The 19,557-nt window shown below is 45.3% G+C and overlaps 1 protein-coding gene across 1 annotated transcript in view; it reads left to right on the forward strand.

The window, feature by feature from the left end:
- Nucleotides 1–19,557, forward strand: part of mlphb (melanophilin b) — a 35,949-nt gene that overhangs the window by 11,778 nt on the left and 4,614 nt on the right. The window contains exons 3-13 of the mRNA XM_056251950.1: nucleotides 2,079–2,300; nucleotides 3,644–3,783; nucleotides 5,128–5,169; nucleotides 6,108–6,172; nucleotides 13,671–13,763; nucleotides 14,376–14,538; nucleotides 14,862–15,073; nucleotides 15,287–15,385; nucleotides 16,047–16,262; nucleotides 16,387–16,533; nucleotides 16,647–16,718. Of these exons, the coding sequence (XP_056107925.1) occupies nucleotides 2,079–2,300; nucleotides 3,644–3,783; nucleotides 5,128–5,169; nucleotides 6,108–6,172; nucleotides 13,671–13,763; nucleotides 14,376–14,538; nucleotides 14,862–15,073; nucleotides 15,287–15,385; nucleotides 16,047–16,262; nucleotides 16,387–16,533; nucleotides 16,647–16,718 (1,471 nt within the window). The remainder of the gene's footprint in view (nucleotides 1–2,078; nucleotides 2,301–3,643; nucleotides 3,784–5,127; nucleotides 5,170–6,107; nucleotides 6,173–13,670; nucleotides 13,764–14,375; nucleotides 14,539–14,861; nucleotides 15,074–15,286; nucleotides 15,386–16,046; nucleotides 16,263–16,386; nucleotides 16,534–16,646; nucleotides 16,719–19,557) is intronic.

Raw genomic sequence — 19,557 nt, forward strand, 5'->3', positions numbered from 1 at the left:
ATTCCTGTGGGCGGAGATTAGTCAAAAAACTGTTCTACGTCATTAAAAAAGGAGGTAGAGGGATGTAGTCCAATCCGGCCGTTCGCTGTATGCTTTGAAAGGAGACTTCTGTTAAATAAAATATCTCGCTAGGCATTGAACTTTGAGCTTTATAATTTTACAGGTATTATTTATGCTCTAACAGCAACATTACACACTAATTAAAGTTTGAAAAATGGAATCGCGAAGAACGGGACCTTTAAGCGGCTGTGCACGATCGCAGCTGAGGAAGAGGGTCTTATCTAGCGATGGATATCATTAAAAAAATTATATTAGGGCTGTCAGTTAAACGCGTTAACGACGTTAACGCAAACCCATTTTAACGCGATTGGCCTAGCAAACACAATTGCGCAGTGGCGCGCATACTATGTGGTCAAAATTCAAAATAGTTCAACTTTTGCCGCTGTGACGATTACCAGCGCGGCCAATAGAAACTTTTTGGCATCCAAAAAGTTTTGAAAACTGGCGTAGCGCCGCGCATTACGCGTCCTGTCTGAAAGCACCGGATCTAGCTAGACCGGAAACATTGTTGCGAGCATCGATGTTGCCGGCGTAGGTACCGCAACTGTTTACAAAGCGACCGTGCGAAGGAGGATAGTTCAAATTGTATTGTATGTTGAATGACATTTATGTCTTTGTGTCATATTATTGTTTAAAATGGTCCTTACGTGTGCGTATCCTGGGTGTTTAAATCTCATCGAGCGTGACCTTTCAAAGTGATGACGTAGTTCCCGGCGCTTAGCAGATCAGCTCAATCCGAACAATTGTAGTTAAAAAGTGTATTATATATATATTTATATATATATATATATATATATATATATATATATTGAAAATTACCTATCGTTTCGCTATATAAGACCCTCTTCCTCAGCTGCAATCGTGCACAGCCGGTTAAAGCACTTCAAAGACCTTTAAAACTGCATTGATTTGGACTTCAAAACGTTGGTTGCAATTAAAGTCCATTATTCGAAGAAAAATCCAGAAATGTTTACCTCAAACTTATTTTCTCTTCCACTGAGGAAAGAAATACATGGATATCTTGGATGGCATTGGGGTGAGTAAATTATTAGGAAATTTTCATTTTGAGGTGAGCTATCCTTTATCTCAGTGTTTTTTCCCTCACTGAGCCTGCGCGAAAACAGAAGTTTAACCTTTTCATCTTTAATGCAGCGAGAAAGAAAACGAAAAGAGGGAGATCTGTAGACATCAAACTTGTCGTGTTGGGTTCTTAAGATGTTGAGAATAAAGATCGCAGCAGGGTACACAGCAACATAGAGTCGGCCCAGATCCGGCCCACATCTGGGCCTTTTGGAATCCACGTGCACCAGATGTGGGCCGGATTTGGGCTGACACTATGTTGCTGTCTGGGTAGATTCATATCACTTATTCACTTCTCTCTAGTCACACCACCTTGTGATTCCCCTCTACTGCTCACTGGTACCCAGGCAACGTAATAGATCACACCACAAAACTAGCTACAAATTACTGTTGCTTACCTGCAGTTCGTGTTGCAAAATGGATAAACCATATTACCCACGTCTTCCAAGCCACCTGCGATGTAGCTATACCGTGCCTCTTTTGTGAATGCTCACAAATTTTTGAAATAGCCTTGCTGTTTGCATTTTCATTGATGACTGATTAACTACAGTAATATCGCACAGACAGCACAGTGAGAGAAAATCTGACAAAAGTTATTTTTAAATAACCGGCAGGACACCTGTTATTAACACCTGCTATTTCGTTCCAAAAATGTGTAATGATACCATGATTTTTTTTTTTTTTTGCTGTAAACTTTTAGAATTCATGCGCTGCAATGGAGGAAGAGATCTGCCCATCGCTGACTGAATGCGTACGCGTCCCGATGATGCTGGGTCTGATATTCTAGCAGTTTTGTCAAACGAGATTTCATATTTAAAACACGTAATTTTACTTCGTCGATTGCAGTTACGTTATGCTTTGGACAAGACCACAACTCTGTTTTACACACCACAATGAAAAGAATCAGCATGTAAGCCAGTGAATCTCTCTGTATGCAGGGAACTCAAGACCAAAATACTGAAAGAGGATACAAAGAGAGAGCTGCTGGAATATCAGCCTAAACTCAGTGATTCCCTCTGCATCCGCTGTCTGCAGCCCTTCAAATTCCTTGTCAACAGCAAGCGCCAGTGTCTGGACTGCAAACTATTTGTCTGCAAGTCCTGCAGCCGTTTTAACAAGAAGGACCGCGGTTGGGTGTGTGATCCATGCCATATGTCCAGGTGAGCACCTGACAGACACATGCCTGTGATTTCTGATTTGTATCCTTATATCAACGGAGCAATACACAGGACATAAAACACAATCATTACGAATACGTAAAAAAAATAACATTATGTAAATTGTCACATTCAATAGTGGGACAATTTATGTAAGAATGGGTTTTTAAACAATTCTGCTTCATGAATAAGGCCCACGTTATACTGTTTTACATATTGTTTGAATGCTTTAATTGATGACTCATCTTCACCAGTTCTGCTTGCACTTAACTAAACCACAACCATAAAAAAGTTCACTTCCTGTAAATAAACTTTATTTAAAAAAACAAAAAGACCTTTCTGCATTTTTCACTTATGCTGTGTATGTACTACTCTAGCGAACTCTATTGAAACAAATGTGGAGTTGTGAATATTGTTGGTGGGTTAACAACATTCTTTAGTCTTACATTAACACTATTAGTTTTTATTGCTTAAAGGTGGGGTATGTGATTTTGTTTTTTGACCATTTTTTCAAAATCACTTGAAATCCTATTCCTAACCCACTTACAGCCACTGAAGCACTGAAATGAAAATTAAGCAATTTAATCATCTGTGGAACGGGCAGGACTCGAAAAACTCCAGCCAATCATTTCCAAGACCTCCTAGAATCATTGGACAGCAAGTGCGTCAATCAAACGTCGTACCATACCCCCCTCCCCCTCGCGCACGTGTCCCCTTCGTGCGCATACTCAAAGCTCGTGACCCAGTCAAAGTAAGTGCAAGTTGCCCCGGTATAGAGAGAGAGAGAGTAAGTGTAATCTCGCACATCTGAGTTTTGCAGATGCATGATTGCGCGTCCATGTCCTTCGAATGGGTGGAGTCAGGGCCAGTGTTGGAGGAAAGAAGGTAGGGCCTTTTGAGTTGTGTATTTTCAAAATCTGCCGGCCGTTTTTCAAATCCCATACCCTACCTTTAAGTAAATTATGTTGTATGGAGAAGAAACAGAAGAAAGTAGAAATTCCATCCCAATACTGGTGGTAGATCCAGCCTATGAAATGACTATTTTTGAATGATCACACTCTCGTGGCGCAGTAACTATTTTACATTATGGTGAATTGGTCGAATTTTGGTAAATATGATCTCATTTGTTCTTTTTCGTACAATCCTCTTATACCCCGACGGTTAGGTTTAGTGGTTGACCTTTATGCTTATGTTTGTTTTCTAAAAAATCGTACGTTTCAATACAAATTACATCATACAAATTAATATGAAATCACCACCTCTTAAAATACTTGTTTTCTTAGAGATCGGGTTGGATTGACTGAATAAATTAGTTTTTTATTGTTTTTTTATCTTTGTTCCTACAGAATCCTTAAGATTGGAACTCTGGAATGGTTCCATGAGAATGTACGCTCTCGCTTCAAGCGTTTTGGCAGTGCAAAGGTCATGAATTCACTTTTCAAGAGGCTGAACAGCGACCGTGCCTGCTCTCAAACTGACCTCAGAGGTAGCCTGTTTTAGGTCATTCCATGAGACTCGAAACCCCATTATATACTGACCTTAAAAGTGGAATCATGCACATCGATCAATCTTGATCATCACATATGGACTTAAATCTTTAGTTTAATGAACAAGAATTTGCTAATTTTTATATACTTATATATGCTAGGGATCCGTTTTTGTTTCACAGAGCTTGGACTATCCTGAGCTGAGATATAGAAGTTTCCATAAACATCCGTAAAACCCAAAATTTGTTGTGGTCCATGACACAAAGATGGTCCCATGTGGTTAAACCAAGTAAAAAGAAAAAAAGGTGGTTTTCCAATACCAATACATAGTAGACGTAATCACTCCCAAAAAAAAATCACATTAAATGAAAAATGGACTGGAAATGGATTGACCCGCAACTTTATCCTCTCATTGTAAATTGCATCTTGTAGGACCCTGTTCCAACCACTCAGGTTAGCATGCTGCATTCTATTTATTTCTACTGATTGAATTCTAATAGAAAAACTATCAGTTTAGAAAGTCAATTAGTTATTACAAAATGAGATTTGATTCTTACTGTGTCATCTGTTAATGGAAAACAATTTTTGAAGCAATGTCTGACAGATGACTTACAGCAGGAACACTGAAGGCAGAGCTTAGAGGAGAGAGGCCCTCATAACTTTGAGGGATTTAGTGAGAGAGAGAGAGAGAGAGAGAGAGAGAGAGAGAGAGAGAGAGAGAGAGAGAGAGAGAGAGAGAGAGAGAGAGAGAGAGAGAGAGAGAGAGAGAGAGAGAGAGAGAGAGAGAGAGAGAGAGAGAGAGAGAGAGAGAATTGGCTCTGCCGAATCATCCATGTGATTTACTTTACACAGTCACATGTCTTTTTCTCAGTGCCTGGACTCGAGTGTCTCTCTTTTATCCAATTTTCAAGGTCTATCTGTCCTGAATACAGAGCTCAATGAGAGAACATTGCTGTTTGGGTGAAATGAGTTCAACAATGTTCCATACAAATCTTACAAAAAGATGTTCTAATTACATAATGTACATAATATTTAAGGGTGGGTCACACTGGTGAATAAATGCAGACAAACACCAACACTATAATTGCTGTTTGAATTGAAATGTAGGCTAAATGTTTTTCTTCTCACTACCCCAAAAAACAACAACATGGTTAACATACCGATCCAGCAAAATCCCAATAGCCATTGATATTTGGTGTTTGGTAACTAGTGTAGTGTGGCAGTGTGAACTAGCGTAAGTTGAAGCCACTATTTAATTCCTGTTTTGCTGTTTTGCTTTCTGTAACCAATTACAGCTCATTTTCTTTCTCTTGTCTCTCTAACCCCACACCCCCATCACATAGAGCCTCGAGACGATGACACGCACAGCATGCCTGAAGTTCACAGTGAGTTTAAAAAAAAATCCTCTTTCTTTGTGATATAAACATTATGAAGTTGAACGCTGATGTCATGCAAAAATCTAAAGTAATCAGTGAATGTCTTTCATCTGTCCAAACAATGCAGCAGCCATCTGCTCTCACATTATCTTTGATTTAATAAGGCAGGGAACATGGAGAAAAAAAAGTTTGGAAGAAAAACACCTTACATAGCCATGAAAAGAACTGAACACAGAAGCACTGGCTCTTTTACAGGAATTAACAATTCACATATTTTATGCTGTCCAGGACAAACCAGTTGTTCAGATTTGTAAATATTGTGAATATGTTCTCTGGTGCCACCACACACAAATTATGCTTTTTAGCAAGATAGTTTTATATATATCAGGGGGAGAAAAAAATTATTTTTCATTAAATGTCACATTTTCTTTAACAGAAAAAAATATATACAATACAATTTAAAATAAATGTATTATGTTTTAAAATAATAGCTGTAAACAATAGTTTTGTGAGCCCATGACTATATGACATTTTAAACTAATTTTTAATTTCAGGAAAAAATGCCATTTTTTTCATTTATAATTTACAACCCATTCTAAATGATGCATCTAGGATTTACTTCGTCATTCTCAGTAATATAGGTAAATCTCCTCAGTGTTATCCAGCAATATAACAGTAGGCCTACCTGAAAACATATTAAATAATTCCCTAATTCTTCTCTATCAGAGGGTACTTCTCTATCTGACAACTTATATTTTTGGAGCTATAAAAGAGAAAACCGTTTAAGAAAGACAATTGTCATAATTTTTATAAAAGTCATAAAAGTGTTTAAAACCTACACAAAATGAAAAACATAAGTTTGAATATATTAGTTAAATTGTGTTTGAACATAGTGTTTCTTGTCGATATCAAAGGATTCATATTTATTACTCTTGTCATCCACACAGCTGGCTCTCTGTTTAACCAGGAAGATGAGCAATCTGAGAGGGCTGACAGACGCCACTTCAGCCTGGTACTGTACCATCCCTTAAACATCAGAAACTGATGTTATTAGAGCACAGGGAAAACCAGAGTTTTCAGCACGCCGTTTCAGTGCATATGCCTTTAAATGATAATGAGCTTTGCTCACCCCGCCTCTCTGTTCTGTGCGTACACCATTTGTAACACAATAACACAATAACCATAATGCGTTGTTCATTATAAACGTGGGATTATGAATTATATTGAGAACGTTGTAGAAAACATGCCGTAATGTACCCTGAGTGTAAACCTTAGCCGCATTCATCGTGAACCGTGCAGCTAGCGATTTGCAAAGATAAATATAAATATTAATATAAAGGTTAATAAAACGCTACACTCACTTCAGTTCTTCTGGAGCAGCTGCAGGAACACGAATAGTTGGTACCGATCCTTTTTTCAGGAGCAGCTTCTTAGCAAAACCAGCTTTATACTGACCCTTGTTTATAAAGCAGTCTGGTGAGAAATGATTCGCACAAACATGAAAGCATTGACGTTGCTCGTGGGGAATATTTCCTTCGAAAACAAACTCAGCCACTGCGTCTTCAGCGGTTTGGATTTAGGAACATTAAAATGACTGCTGTGTTCCTTATTGCACCCAAGAATAGAATAGAACGAATCGGTTACCTAACGTAACCTCGGTTCTCTCTAGAAGAGGGAACGAGTATTGCGTAAGCTAGCTTACGCTGCGGGAAAGATTCATCTTTGCTGAGAGTTTGAAGCCAAAAAATTATTTCATAATTTGTATCCATTGACAACGCAGTTCCTCTGCGGCAGACCTAGAGCAGGCTAGCTAGCAGCTCATTGGTTCGCTCAGAGAGAACTGCTTAAGCCTATGGGAGAGCGGGGCTGAACCCGCTTCCAATGAGAGGCGCCCGCGCGCTCATTGCGTCATGGCCCGCCAGAATGGGCGTGGCTATGGTGTATATAACAGTCTCTCCCAGGCTTATATGTTGATTTATTTCAGCGTGAAGCGAAACGCTAGTAGCGCAAGCACGGCCGGGAACGCAATACTCGTTCCCTCTTCTAGAGAGAACCGAGGTTACGTTAGGTAACCGATTCGTTCTCTTACGAGAGGTTCTCTCGTATTGCGTAAGCTAGCTTACGCTGCGGGAACACCTGGTCAACGCCGTGCGCGCTATGAATCCACTCATGAATCCCAGGGTGATACCGGGGGATTTTTAACGTGGAGTGAATGTAGTATGAGGCCGGCAGAGCGGGCACATGAAGTGTATACATAAGCATGTATGAGGCCGGCGGAGCGGGCACATGAAGTGTATAAGCATTTAAGGAGAGCACAAGGGGCGAACCGGTTGTGTGAGGGACTCCCAGTAATGCAGCTTCTTAGGAGCTGGTCGTTAGACAGCTAGTAATTTTGCCTGCAAGGCGGGAACTTCCAAGTTGTAAAATCTGACAAAAGTGGACGGGGAGGCCCATCCCGCGGCCACACAAATGTCATGAATGGAAATTCCACAGGACCATGCCCACGATGAGGCCATGCCTCTAGTGGAGTGCGCCCTGATGCCCAGAGGGCAGGGCAGGCATTTAGATGCGTAAGCAGAGGCGATAGCGTCTACTATCCATCTAGACAGTGTCTGTTTAGAGGCGGCCAGACCTTTGGTGCGCCCCCCAAACGACACGAAAAGCTGCTCAGCGCGTCTGAACGCGGCAGCGCGCGTAGTGTACAATCTCAGAGCCCGCACTGGGCAGAGGAGATTGGCATCGCGCTCACTATCGGATGAAGGCAGAGCCGATAGGGAAATAATCTGAGCCCTGAACGGGATACCAATCGCCTTCGGGACATAGCCATGTCTAGGTTTGAGAATGACAACAGAATCATTCGGTCCAAACTCAAGACACGCGGCGCTGGATGAGAGCGCGTGAAGATCCCCCACGCGTTTTACTGAGGACAGAGCCGTCAGAAAAACGGTTTTGAACGAGAGGTATTTAGCTCCACAGACTCGAGCGGTTCGAACGGGGGTGCTTTCATTGCTTCGAGAACTATAGAAAGATCCCAGATAGGAACCGAAGGGGGGCGCGGAGGGTTCATCCTCTTAGCTCCCCTGAGGAAGCGGATGACTAACTCGTCTTTGCCCAGGGACTGAGCGCGTCGGGGTTCAGAGAACGCCGCGACGGCTGCCACGTAAACCTTGAGAGTGGAGGGGGACCTGCCCTTGTCCAGCATCTCTTGAAGGAAAACAAGCAAAGACGGCACCTCGCATGACCGTGGGTCCAGATGTTTGTCTGTGCACCATTTTGAGAACACAGACCATTTAGACGCATAGAGCCTTCTCGTGGAAGGTGCTCTAGCCTGTATGATAGTGTTTCTTACTCCCTCTGGCAAATCGACGAATAGTCGTTGATCACCCATGCATGTAGCGCCCAGCGCCGTGGATGGGGGTGCCAGATCGTGCCGCGAGCTTGAGAGAGGAGATCTGCTCTGACTGGGATGGGCCACGGGGCTGTCTGTGACAGCTGAGTGAGCTCCGGAACCCAATTCTGACTCTCCCAACGCGGGGCTATGAGGAGCACCGAGTGGCGTGTGTCCCTGATCCTCTGAATTACCTGTGGTAGCAGAGCGATCAGAGGGAATGCATAGAGCGGGCGGCGAGGCCATTCCTGGGCTAGCGCGTCCTCGCTCCTTGAGAAAAATATTGGGCAGTGAGCGTTCTCTTCTGACGCGAAGAGGTCCACTTCTGCTCTGCCGAATAGCCGCCACAGTTTTTGGACCGTTTGTGTGTTCAGGGACCATTCTCCTGAGGAGATGAGGTTCCTGGACAGTATGTCTGGACCGTCGTTCAGATGGCCCGGCACATGCGTCGCTCTGAGCGAGAGCAGGCGGCTCTGAGACCAAACTAAAATGCGGTGTGTCAGTAGGAAGAGATTCCTGGATCTGACACCGCCCTGACGGTTGAGATAGGAGACCACAGCCATGTTGTCCGAACGGATCAGGACGTGGTGTCCCCGAATGAGCGGGAGGAAGCGCGAGAGCGCGTTCTCGACCGCAAGCATTTCCAGACAGTTTATGTGTAAGGGGCTTTCCTGTGTCGACCAATGGCCGAAGGCCGGTGAGCCCTCGCAGACTGCACCCCAACCCGTGTTGGATGCATCTGTCGAGATGACTTTTCGGCGGGAAAAGGTCCCCATCGTGACGCCCTGCCGAAACCATTCTGCTACTGTCCATGGCTGCAGCGCCGTGAGACATGTCTGCGTAACTCTGATCAGCTGGCGGCCCGTGTTCCACGCGCGGTGGGGTACACGGCTGTTTAACCAAAGCTGAAGCGGGCGCATGTGCAGAAGGCCCAGCTGAAGCACAGCGGAGGCTGAGGCCATGTAACCCAGCATCCTCTGAAAAGTTTTCAGAGGTGTGCGGGTGCCCATCTGAAACGAGGCGGCCAGTCGCTGTACACTGCGCGCGCGCTGTGTAGACAGGCGAGCCGTCATCGTGACCGAGTTCAAATCTATTCCTAGAAAGGAAATCGATTGACTGGGTTGAAGGGAGCTCTTTGTCCAGTTGACAGAGAGGCCCAGCGTTTTCAGATGGTCGAGGAGAACTGCGCGGTGCGACAGAAGCTCCGTCTGTGATTGGGCCAAAATCAGCCAGTCGTCCAGATAATTCAATATGCGCAGCCCCTGGCTCCGCAGGGGGGCGAGCGCCGTATCCATGCACTTCGTGAATGTACGGGGCGCCAGGGATAAGCCGAACGGGAGAACGGCGTATTGATAAACATGACCCTCGAAGGCGAAACGTAAGAATGGCCTGTGACGGGGATTTATCTGGATCTGAAAATAGGCGTCTTTCAGGTCTAGAGAGATGAACCAGTCCCCCTGGCGCACCTGCGCGAGGAGTTTTCTGGTAGTGAGCATCTTGAACGGTCTCTTCATGAGCACTTTGTTCAAAAACCTGAGATCTAAAATCGGTCTGAGGCCGCCGTCTTTCTTGGGAACCAGAAAATAACGGCCGTAAAACCCCGACTCGGTCATAGATGGTGGGACTCTCTCTATGGCGCCCTTTTGCAACAGCGTCGCAATTTCTGAGCGGAGCGTGCCGGCGGCCAGCGGGCTGACAGTAGATTCGAGCCGCGCGCGCGCACGAGGCGGGCGGCGGCGAAACTGTAGCAGATAGCCGTTCTTTATAATGCTTAGCACCCACGGGGAAATGCCTGGAATGGCTTCCCACGCTTCGGAGCATGCGGCTAGTGGCCGAATGGCTATATCGCCCTGATTGCTGCACATAGCGGGCTGGACACAGTGTGTGGGCGCGCTTTGAATGTGTGTGGCAACGGGATTTGCACTCAGAGAGGAGTCTATGGGCCGTGAAACAGAGCGAGCAGAGAGGGGACACGCGCATGAGCTCGTGGGCGTGTTTATGTTCTCTGATATTAGAGCGGGCTGTGCCCGTTTCATGTGATGGGGCTCTGAGAGAGACACGGTATATGTTATGCTTGTGTGTATGGGTGAGCACATGATTGTGGGCACATTTTCTACACAACTGGCAAATTTTCTCTTTTTGAGATTTCTCTGGGTAGCCGTAAAAACGGCTTTTTGTCGCTCGCAAGCGGGCTGGGACACCGGCTTGTTTGTGGCGGTCAACACTACAGCAGTCGGCGAAACAACGGGGACTGGCAGAGGGCGAAGCTTTGACGGCGGTCCGGCCGCAGCGGGAGAGCACCGTCGTTTTCTTAACTTTGCTAGGCAGACTTCTGATGATCAGGCTTCAGCGTGATCTTGGGTCGCGGGCCCCGTGGGGGCGGCGGTCTGCGGCGGCTGTCAGAGCGAGAGCGAGGGCGGCCGCCCTGTCTGCGCTGGGCTGTTTGAGTCTGCGGAGGGGGGCGCTGTGGTGGAGCTCTGGCAGGAGGCTCGCGAGAGCGGCCTGCGGAAGAGCTAGCGCGGCGGGGCAGAAACAAATTCATGGCCTGACTGGCTTTCTGGACCTCGGAAAAGCGATCGACGATTCCCGTGACAGCAGATCCAAAAAGGCCCGTCGGGGAGAGGGGCGCGTTAAGAAACGCGGCGCGCTCAGAATCTCCCATGTCGGCGAGCGTGAGCCATAAGTGTCTCTCGGCTACACAAAGGCTGGCCATGCATCTCCCCAGAGCTTGTGCGGCGGCTTTAGTGGCGCGAAGGGCGAGGTCCGTAGCACTTCTCAGATCCGTGACAGCGGGGGAGGGGTTTCTACCGCTTTCGGCCCACTCACGGAGAATATCGCTCTGTAGCACTTGGAGGACAGACATAGAATGCAGCGCTGCGGCGGCCTGACCGGCGGCGGCGTAGGCGCAAGCATGAAAACTCGAGGTCGCTCTGCAAGCTTTCGAAGGAAGCGTGGGGGAAGAGCGCCATCTAGCAGAGGGCGGGCAGAGGTGTGCGGCGACCAAGTCCTCAACGGGCGGCATGGCTGAGTAACCTTTTTCGGCGGCTCCGTCCACCGAGCGCAGCGAGGCGGATATATCGGAGCGGTTTCTAGCCGAGAGCGGGGCATTCCAGGACTTCGTCAGCTCCGTGTGAAGTTCAGGCAGGAATGGGGCGGCCCGTTTGCACGCGGGGGTCGAGCGCCGATGAAAAAAGCTGCCGTCCATCCGGTTCGGGGCCTGCTCGGGTGGAGGAGACCACTCGAGACCGAGGCGTTCGACGGCCTGTGAGAGGAGGCGCATTAGTTCCTCCTCTATCCCGGCGCGGATCCCCGCCGACTCTCTCGTGGATCCGAGAGATGACCATTCCTCACTGTCTGACGCGAGCAGTGAACAGGAATCCTTCTCCTCCGCGGCGTCATCGGAAGCGACAGAGCGGCCACTCGGCGGCAACTGTATGTCCGGCAGGGGCGGGGAGGGAGAGCGGGAAGCGGGAAGCGGCGGCGGCGGCCCGCATGGTTCCGCAGGGGGCTCCAGCGGCCTCTGGGAGCGGCGTTTCTTCTTACGCGGCGAAGAGGGAGGCGGCGCGGGAGCGGATCTTGCTGCCAGAAGTCGTGCCCGCAGGGACGACAACGGCAGGCTCTCACAGAAGTCGCATCCTCCATCCGCGAGGGCGAGTTCTGCGTGCTCGAGTCCCAGGCAGAGAGCGCAGATGACATGGCGGTCTCCGTCCTCGAGACGAGCGCGGCAAGAGCCGCAGGAAAAACGAGACATCTTTAAAAAGACGCTCGGCTCTTTTAGATATAGAGAAAAGAAGAAGGATACAGTCGTCGGATGGCGCTAGCTTGCAGGGCGGCTGAAGGTGGCGAAGACGGCCGGCTTCTTCAGGGTCCGGGAGCTCGCTAGAGTGATGCCTTCTCGACGGCGACGGCTTTTCTCAGGACAGCAGAAGCGTGCAGCTTGCTGAAGATGAAATGAATCAACATATAAGCCTGGGAGAGACTGTTATATACACCATAGCCACGCCCATTCTGGCGGGCCATGACGCAATGAGCGCGCGGGCGCCTCTCATTGGAAGCGGGTTCAGCCCCGCTCTCCCATAGGCTTAAGCAGTTCTCTCTGAGCGAACCAATGAGCTGCTAGCTAGCCTGCTCTAGGTTTGCCGCAGAGGAACTGCGTTGTCAATGGATACAAATTATGAAATAATTTTTTGGCTTCAAACTCTCAGCAAAGATGAATCTTTCCCGCAGCGTAAGCTAGCTTACGCAATACGAGAGAACCTCTCGTAAGAGAACACCACGCTTAGACTCCATTCTGCTCATAGACAGTGCTCCAGCATATCAACAATGGCCGCGCCGGTCACGCTGAGTATGATTGATAGCTCGCTCACGAGCGAGGGCGGGTCTGTGTTGAAACGCTGCTGTCAATCAACAATCGTGGGAGGGGCGTCCGTTTTATTGACGTCACAAAAACGAACGGCTCAATTTGAGGCAGGGGAAAACATATAAGGAGATTAAAACAAAAACACTGGATGGATTTTTATCATTATATGATGGTTGTGTACAGGCACTGCCAACACACATTTCAGTACAATCACCTTGTAAAAGTGCATGTACCATTATATGACCCCTTTAAGTTAAACAGTAGCCCAAGATCGCCCTCTGCTGCTCAAATCTTAGTTTAGTTTTAACAGGTTAATTTAGTTTAGAATTTGAATATGGCCTGAATTTTCCCTTGTTCTCGTTATATGATTTTGACTCCACATGCTGTCACTTGGAGGTGGTTTTGTAATTCTACAGACAGAAATCCAGTTTGAAGGGCATGCTCAATCCTTGTCTAAATCTGTCTATATTAATCTCTTTGTTTAATTTTATGGGCCTTTGAGACAGGAAAGTAAAGAGAGAACAGAATTTGGGCATGACGCAGGCCAGATCTGAACCTGCATGAGCACATTCACTACCCACTCTGCCAGACAGTGAAACCTTTTGTATAACCCTTCTGTACTAATCTTAGTAGAGCTATTGCTTATAGAGATTCTGTAGATCGGCCTGTGTTTAAGATAGATGGATGGATGAATGAATGAACTATTACTGTTTTTATGGTTGAGTTAAAACCAAAAACAAAACATTTTCTTTCTCCCTTAAGATGAGAAAAGGCAGACGGCTGCTTCCTGTTGATCCTCTTGAATTTAATATTGGCTTTGAGAACTCCACTTATTCCCAGCCTCCCATACTTCTGGTTCGTATGTTCTGTTCTTGCACATCTGATGTCAGAAATAAGCAAATATTATGAACAAATAATACAGCAAACACTGAAATACTGAAGTGTATTCAGTGTATCCACACTCTGTTGCCACAAAAAGTACCTTAAATTGCAGTGCCAGCTGCTTTGAATTTTAAATTGTTAGGAAAAATACATTAGATCGGCAAATGAATAATAAACGGTTAGCAGTGGTGTGAAAAATTTGTGATCCATTGTGCTAACAAATGCTGTAAAGTGCACCTGCTGAGAATTTTCTGACTGTTAACAGTGATAAGACTGTGTGTTTAAATCTTGATTGTTTCCTCACTGAAGCAAATCATCACAAAATTAGTCAAGCCAAGGTTAAAATGACAGCATCAGGGTTTGTTTCCTTTTTATTTCAGTACAGACTGAATTGGTATACTAGACAGTATTTAGTTAAAATAGTACATTTTATTTAATTTGGTAAAATATGTAAACATTTTAAGCACATGATTTCAGGTCAGGTCAGTGCTATATGTGACCATATCCTTTTTAATAATTCATTAAATATTTTTTTATTATTATTTAATCATTTATTATCGTAATTTTTTTTATTAATTTCTAAAGTATTCAGGTAGCCAAGAGAAAGTAACCCAGAGTGAGGACTCAGAAGACAACTGGTCCACAACCTTTAAGCAGATCCTGGAGAATGGAACTCATGGCAGAGGTGATGAGATGAAGGACATATTGCAAATCAGCCAGAGAAGTCTGGACAAACCCTCTCATTTTGGTAAGATGTGCTGTCCGTTTCAATTTCCCTTACAGATTTCTGAGGATTTACATGTTTCTAAGACTTTGTAGAGGTGAATGGGTTTCCCCTTCGGGCCATCCAATGTTTTTTTCCTACTGTTAGTGAGGTTTAGGCTACTTTGTGCTGGTAATATAAACGCAATACTAAATTTTAAAAACAGAAAAATTCAGGAATTGAACAAACAGGACAAAATTCTTGCCTGGCCTGGTGGATAGACTCATAAATTCCTCTTTATTTAATTTCACTATTTTCATTGAAAAATAAAAATAAACCGTGAGAAGTGTTTTGTTTGCTCTCTGTAGATGACTGCACACCATACCTAGAACACAGGATGACAAAATCTCGTTCCTTCTCCAAGATGAGCCTCTCTTCAGCTGGCAGCGCTAACTATCTCCTCCACCGTGAGCTTTCTTACAGCCTTGAAGACTCGGAGGATGATGATGAATCTGAGATGCATGTCATATACAGTCCTGCCCTACTTAGAGAGCCCTCACCAGATGAAGTTCCTCCACAGGTAGTAAAAAAAAAAAAATCATGACAAACATTTTGGTAATGATCACCTGTCAAACTGATGTGACATTTGTCGACATGTGACACTTTTACATCTTTGTTCAAATGCAAAGCTATAAAGACTTAACATCCATTACACTATTATAACCTAATGTGGCTTCACAGCTTTCTTTTAAATGCAACACATACAGTACATTTTGTATCTCTATGACACTAGATTTTTGAGCTCAATGAGCGTATGTCAGCAATCGAGACTCTTCTGAGCCGTTTGGAGCAGAAAATTACCTTACCGGTAATTGGGGGATCAGCAGAGCTGGTAAGTTTAAAGTAAAGTTTCACAACCAACAGGTTATTATTTTAGGTTAATGGAGTGTCTTATGCTCGCCAAGACTGCATGTGTTTGATCAAAAATACAGTGAAAACAGTAATATTGTAATATTACAAATAACTGTTTTATGTTTTATTGTAAAGGTACATTTTCAGCATCCATTACTCCAGTCTTCAGTGTTTCATGATCCTTCAGAAATCATTTTAATATGCTGCTTTGGTGCTCAAGAAACATTTCTTATTATTATCAATGTTGAAAACAGTTGTACAGCTTAATATTTTTGTAGAAACCGTGATAGATTTTTTTCAGGATTCTTTGATAAAAAGAATTTCAATTCATTCAATAATTTATTTTTAAGAATATAGAAGTCTTTACTGTCACATTTGATCATCCTTGCAGAATAAAATAAAAGCATTAATTGCTTTAAAAATTGACCCTAAACTTTTGAATGGTAGTGTGCATTTATACATTGCTATTTAAAAAAAATATTTAGTAGCATCCTTTATTGGTTTCACCCACAAAAGGATAAACGTGTCATCAACATTTCTGAATAAGTCCATGAAATATAACTTAGCATCTCTGAAACACTTGTATCAAAAGGACCCTCCTGACTTTAAATCCTCATGTAGTTCTTCTGCTCTCCCTTTAGGTTGAGCAAAAAGATGATCTGTCTCCAGCTGACTTAGAGGAGCTTGAGCTCAGAAAAAAGCTTGATGAACTTACTGAAAATATAAGTGACAAAGGCCTATCATCTGATGAGGAGGATGCAACGAAATCTTCAGAGGACTCTCCAAAGAAAGGGGCCCTTTACCATACTTCAGCTATGAGAAATGTCAGGCATGAGTGGCCTCTTGAGGTTGAGTGGGTAAGACAATGAGAACTAGCAGCACTAATAGCCTGTTAAACATGGTGTGTTTTAGTTCAGCTGTGACTTGAACCCACTCTGCTGGTCTTAATAATTTTGATATGTTTCTAATTCTATACTCCAGAAAGCAAAGCCGAATTTACATAAATCCTTTAAAAAGCAGAAGCGAGTGAGTTCCTTTGAGTTTAGTAACACGACCAGCAATGAACTGTTGCAACTGGAGGGTAAAGTTGCAATGGCAGCCGCCAGTGTCCAGAGCACTCAAAGCGGGGTACGCCACCCAGTCTAAACATCAAAATATACTCCAAAATGCACTCCAAATTTAAACATTTCCCATATCTTGCCAAAGTTGTCTGTTAAAAATTGCATATTTCTTACTTAAAGGTTACAGACATTCAGAAAAGAATCGCTGCTTTGAGTGCTGCAGGGATGACTGTGGAGATGTCCCGTAGACGGGTATGTGGAGATCCAGCTGTTCACAGAGTCACACATTCCTGTTTAGATTTGCATGACCTTGGCAGTACAGAAGCATGAAACTCTCACAGAAAAAAAATAAATATATATATATATACTGTATATACACTCACCTAAAGGATTATTAGGAACACCATACTAATACTGTGTTTGACCCCCTTTTGCCTTCAGAACTGCCTTAATTCTACGTGGCATTGATTCAACAAGGTGCTGAAAGCATTCTTTAGAAAAGTTGGCCCATATTGATAGGATAGTGTTCTGTAAAGGGAACTAAAGTTTCATGGTGACACACGGACTGTTTTGAAGGTGACACATATGTTCCTAGTAAACGTTCATGCTAAGCATACGCCAGCTCTCAGTGTCTTTATTCAGTGCATACACCCGGCACATTTAACGTAACATGGTGTCAGAAGAAAAACGGAAAGGAGGACAGTAGAAAGACCAAAGACGAACTAAACCTGTGAAGAAAAACAAAGTCCTGAAAAAGGAAGGAAGATGGACGGAGAAATAACGGCGCCACAGCTAGCGCTGCCAGGCAAGTTCAACTTCTCCAATGCTAATGAATGGCCGAGATGGATTAAGCGCTTCGAACGCTACAGAATAGCGTCAGGATTGGATAAACAATCGTCAGAGTTTCAAGTGAATGCCTTCATGTATGCAGCTGGTGATGATGTCGAAGATATTTTAAAAGTTTTACCCCTCACGGACGAACAGAAGAAGTCCTATGACGCGGTTACAGAGGCTTTCACGGCGCACTGTGTCAGCAAGCGGAACGTTATCTTCGAAAGAGCGCGCTTCAACAGACGAAACCAAGAGCCCGGTGAGAGTGTTGAGTCCTTTATAACAGCGGTGCACACACTGGCCGAACACTGTGAATTTGGGGTCCTGAGAGAACAGTTAATAAGGGACCGAATTGTGGTCGGCATTAGAGATGCTAAGTTATCAGAAAGTCTACAGTTAGATGCTGATTTGACGCTAGCAAAAGCCATGACAAGAGTGAGACAGAGTGCAGCAGTGAAAAAACAGCAGCCAGTGTTACGAGGGACAGAGCAAGCGACCGGACAGGTTGAAGCAATACAGCAAAAACATACTAAATGGCGGAAAGCGGCCAAAGATAAACCTGATTCAAAGTCATCTGAATGCAGCAGGTGTGGATTTTCAAGGAAACATTTGTGGAAGGACTGCCCCGCCCGTGATGCAGAGTGCAGGAGTTGTCACAAAAAGGGACACTTTGCAAAGAAATGCAGATCGACTGGTGGGGTCCATGACATCTCAGAGGCACATATTGGGAGCAAACACGAGGAGGATTTTGCTTTCCTAGAAGTGGGCTCCGAGGGAGAGGATGAGTGGATAGAGACAGTGCAGTTAAATGGAGATGCAACTGTTGTCAAACTGGACACTGGAGCAAGTGTTACAGCAATTCCAAGCTGCAGCTACTCCATTAAAAAGCATGGGACACTTCAACAGCCACTTAAAGTGCTGTATGGACCAGGAAACTACAAATTGGAAGTAAAAGGACGCTTTAAAGGGGAGCTGAGTCACGAAAAGGTAACAACAGAACAAGACATTTATGTTGTTAAAGATTTGACTAAGGCACTACTGGGCCTTCCTGCTATAAAAGCACTCAAGCTAATAAGGCGTGTTTACACTGTACAAGCCCGACAAGAGGATTTTAAGGCTCAGTACCCTACAGTGTTTTCAGGCTTGGGAAAATTAAAGGAGCCCTACAAAATAGAGCTGGAGCCAGGTGCGGTCCCGTATGCTCTGTCATCCCCACGCCGCGTGCCTCTACCACTGCGAGACAAGGTGCAGGCAGAGCTGAAGCGTATGGAGGACATGGGGGTGGTTTCAAAAGTGACCCAGCCCACACCCTGGTGCGCAGGCATGGTTGTGGCGCCAAAAGCTCAGCCAGGAAAGATTCGGCTGTGCGTGGACCTGACGCACCTGAACAAGTGGGTGCGGAGAGAGAGACATATCCTCCCAGCAGTAGACCACACACTAGCCATGCTGGCCGGGGCAAAAGTGTTCACGAAGCTGGACGCAACCTCCGGTTTCTGGCAGATCCCGTTGTCGGAGGAAAGCCAGCTCCTCACTACATTCATCACCCCATTCGGGCGAAATGCATTCAATCGCCTACCATTTGGCATCTCATCAGCCCTGGAGCACTTCCAGCGTCGCATGTCGCAGATGTTGGAGGGGTGCGACGGAGTGGTGTGTCATGCGGACGACATAGTCGTGTATGGAGAGGACATACAGCAGCACAATGAGAGACTGTACCAGGTGCTGAAGAGACTGAGAGATGAAGGACTCACGCTGAACGAAAAATGTGAGTTTACAAAATATAATATCATGTTTGTGGGTCATCGTGTCACAGCAGGTGGCGTGACACCTGATCCAGATAAGGTCAGAGCCATCATGGAGATGCCCGAACCAAAGGGAGTGGAAGACGTGAGGAGAGTGATGGGGATGGTGAACTATTTGGGCAAGTTTTTACCCCACTTTACGTCATACACCAGACCAATTAAAGACCTGCTCTGTGAGAAGAACGAGTGGTGCTGGGGAGCGCCACAGAGGGAGGCGTTCCAGAGACTTAAAATAGAACTGAGCTCACCACGGGTGCTGGCCTCATACTCAACCACAGCAGAGACGTGTGTGTCGGCAGACGCCTCATCCTTTGGCCTGGGGGCTGTTCTCAGTCAACAACAGAGTGATGGAACGTGGAGGCCCATCATGTTCATCTCCAGGGGCCTGTCCGAGGCCGAAAAACATTATGCACAGATCGAAAAGGAGGCTTTGGCTGCGACGTGGGCATGCGAAAGGT

Source organism: Rhinichthys klamathensis, unplaced genomic scaffold (assembly GCF_029890125.1).
Source record: "Rhinichthys klamathensis goyatoka isolate OS25496 unplaced genomic scaffold, OSU_Roscu_1.1 h1tg000090l_1, whole genome shotgun sequence".
Classification (NCBI taxonomy): domain Eukaryota; kingdom Metazoa; phylum Chordata; class Actinopteri; order Cypriniformes; family Leuciscidae; genus Rhinichthys; species Rhinichthys klamathensis.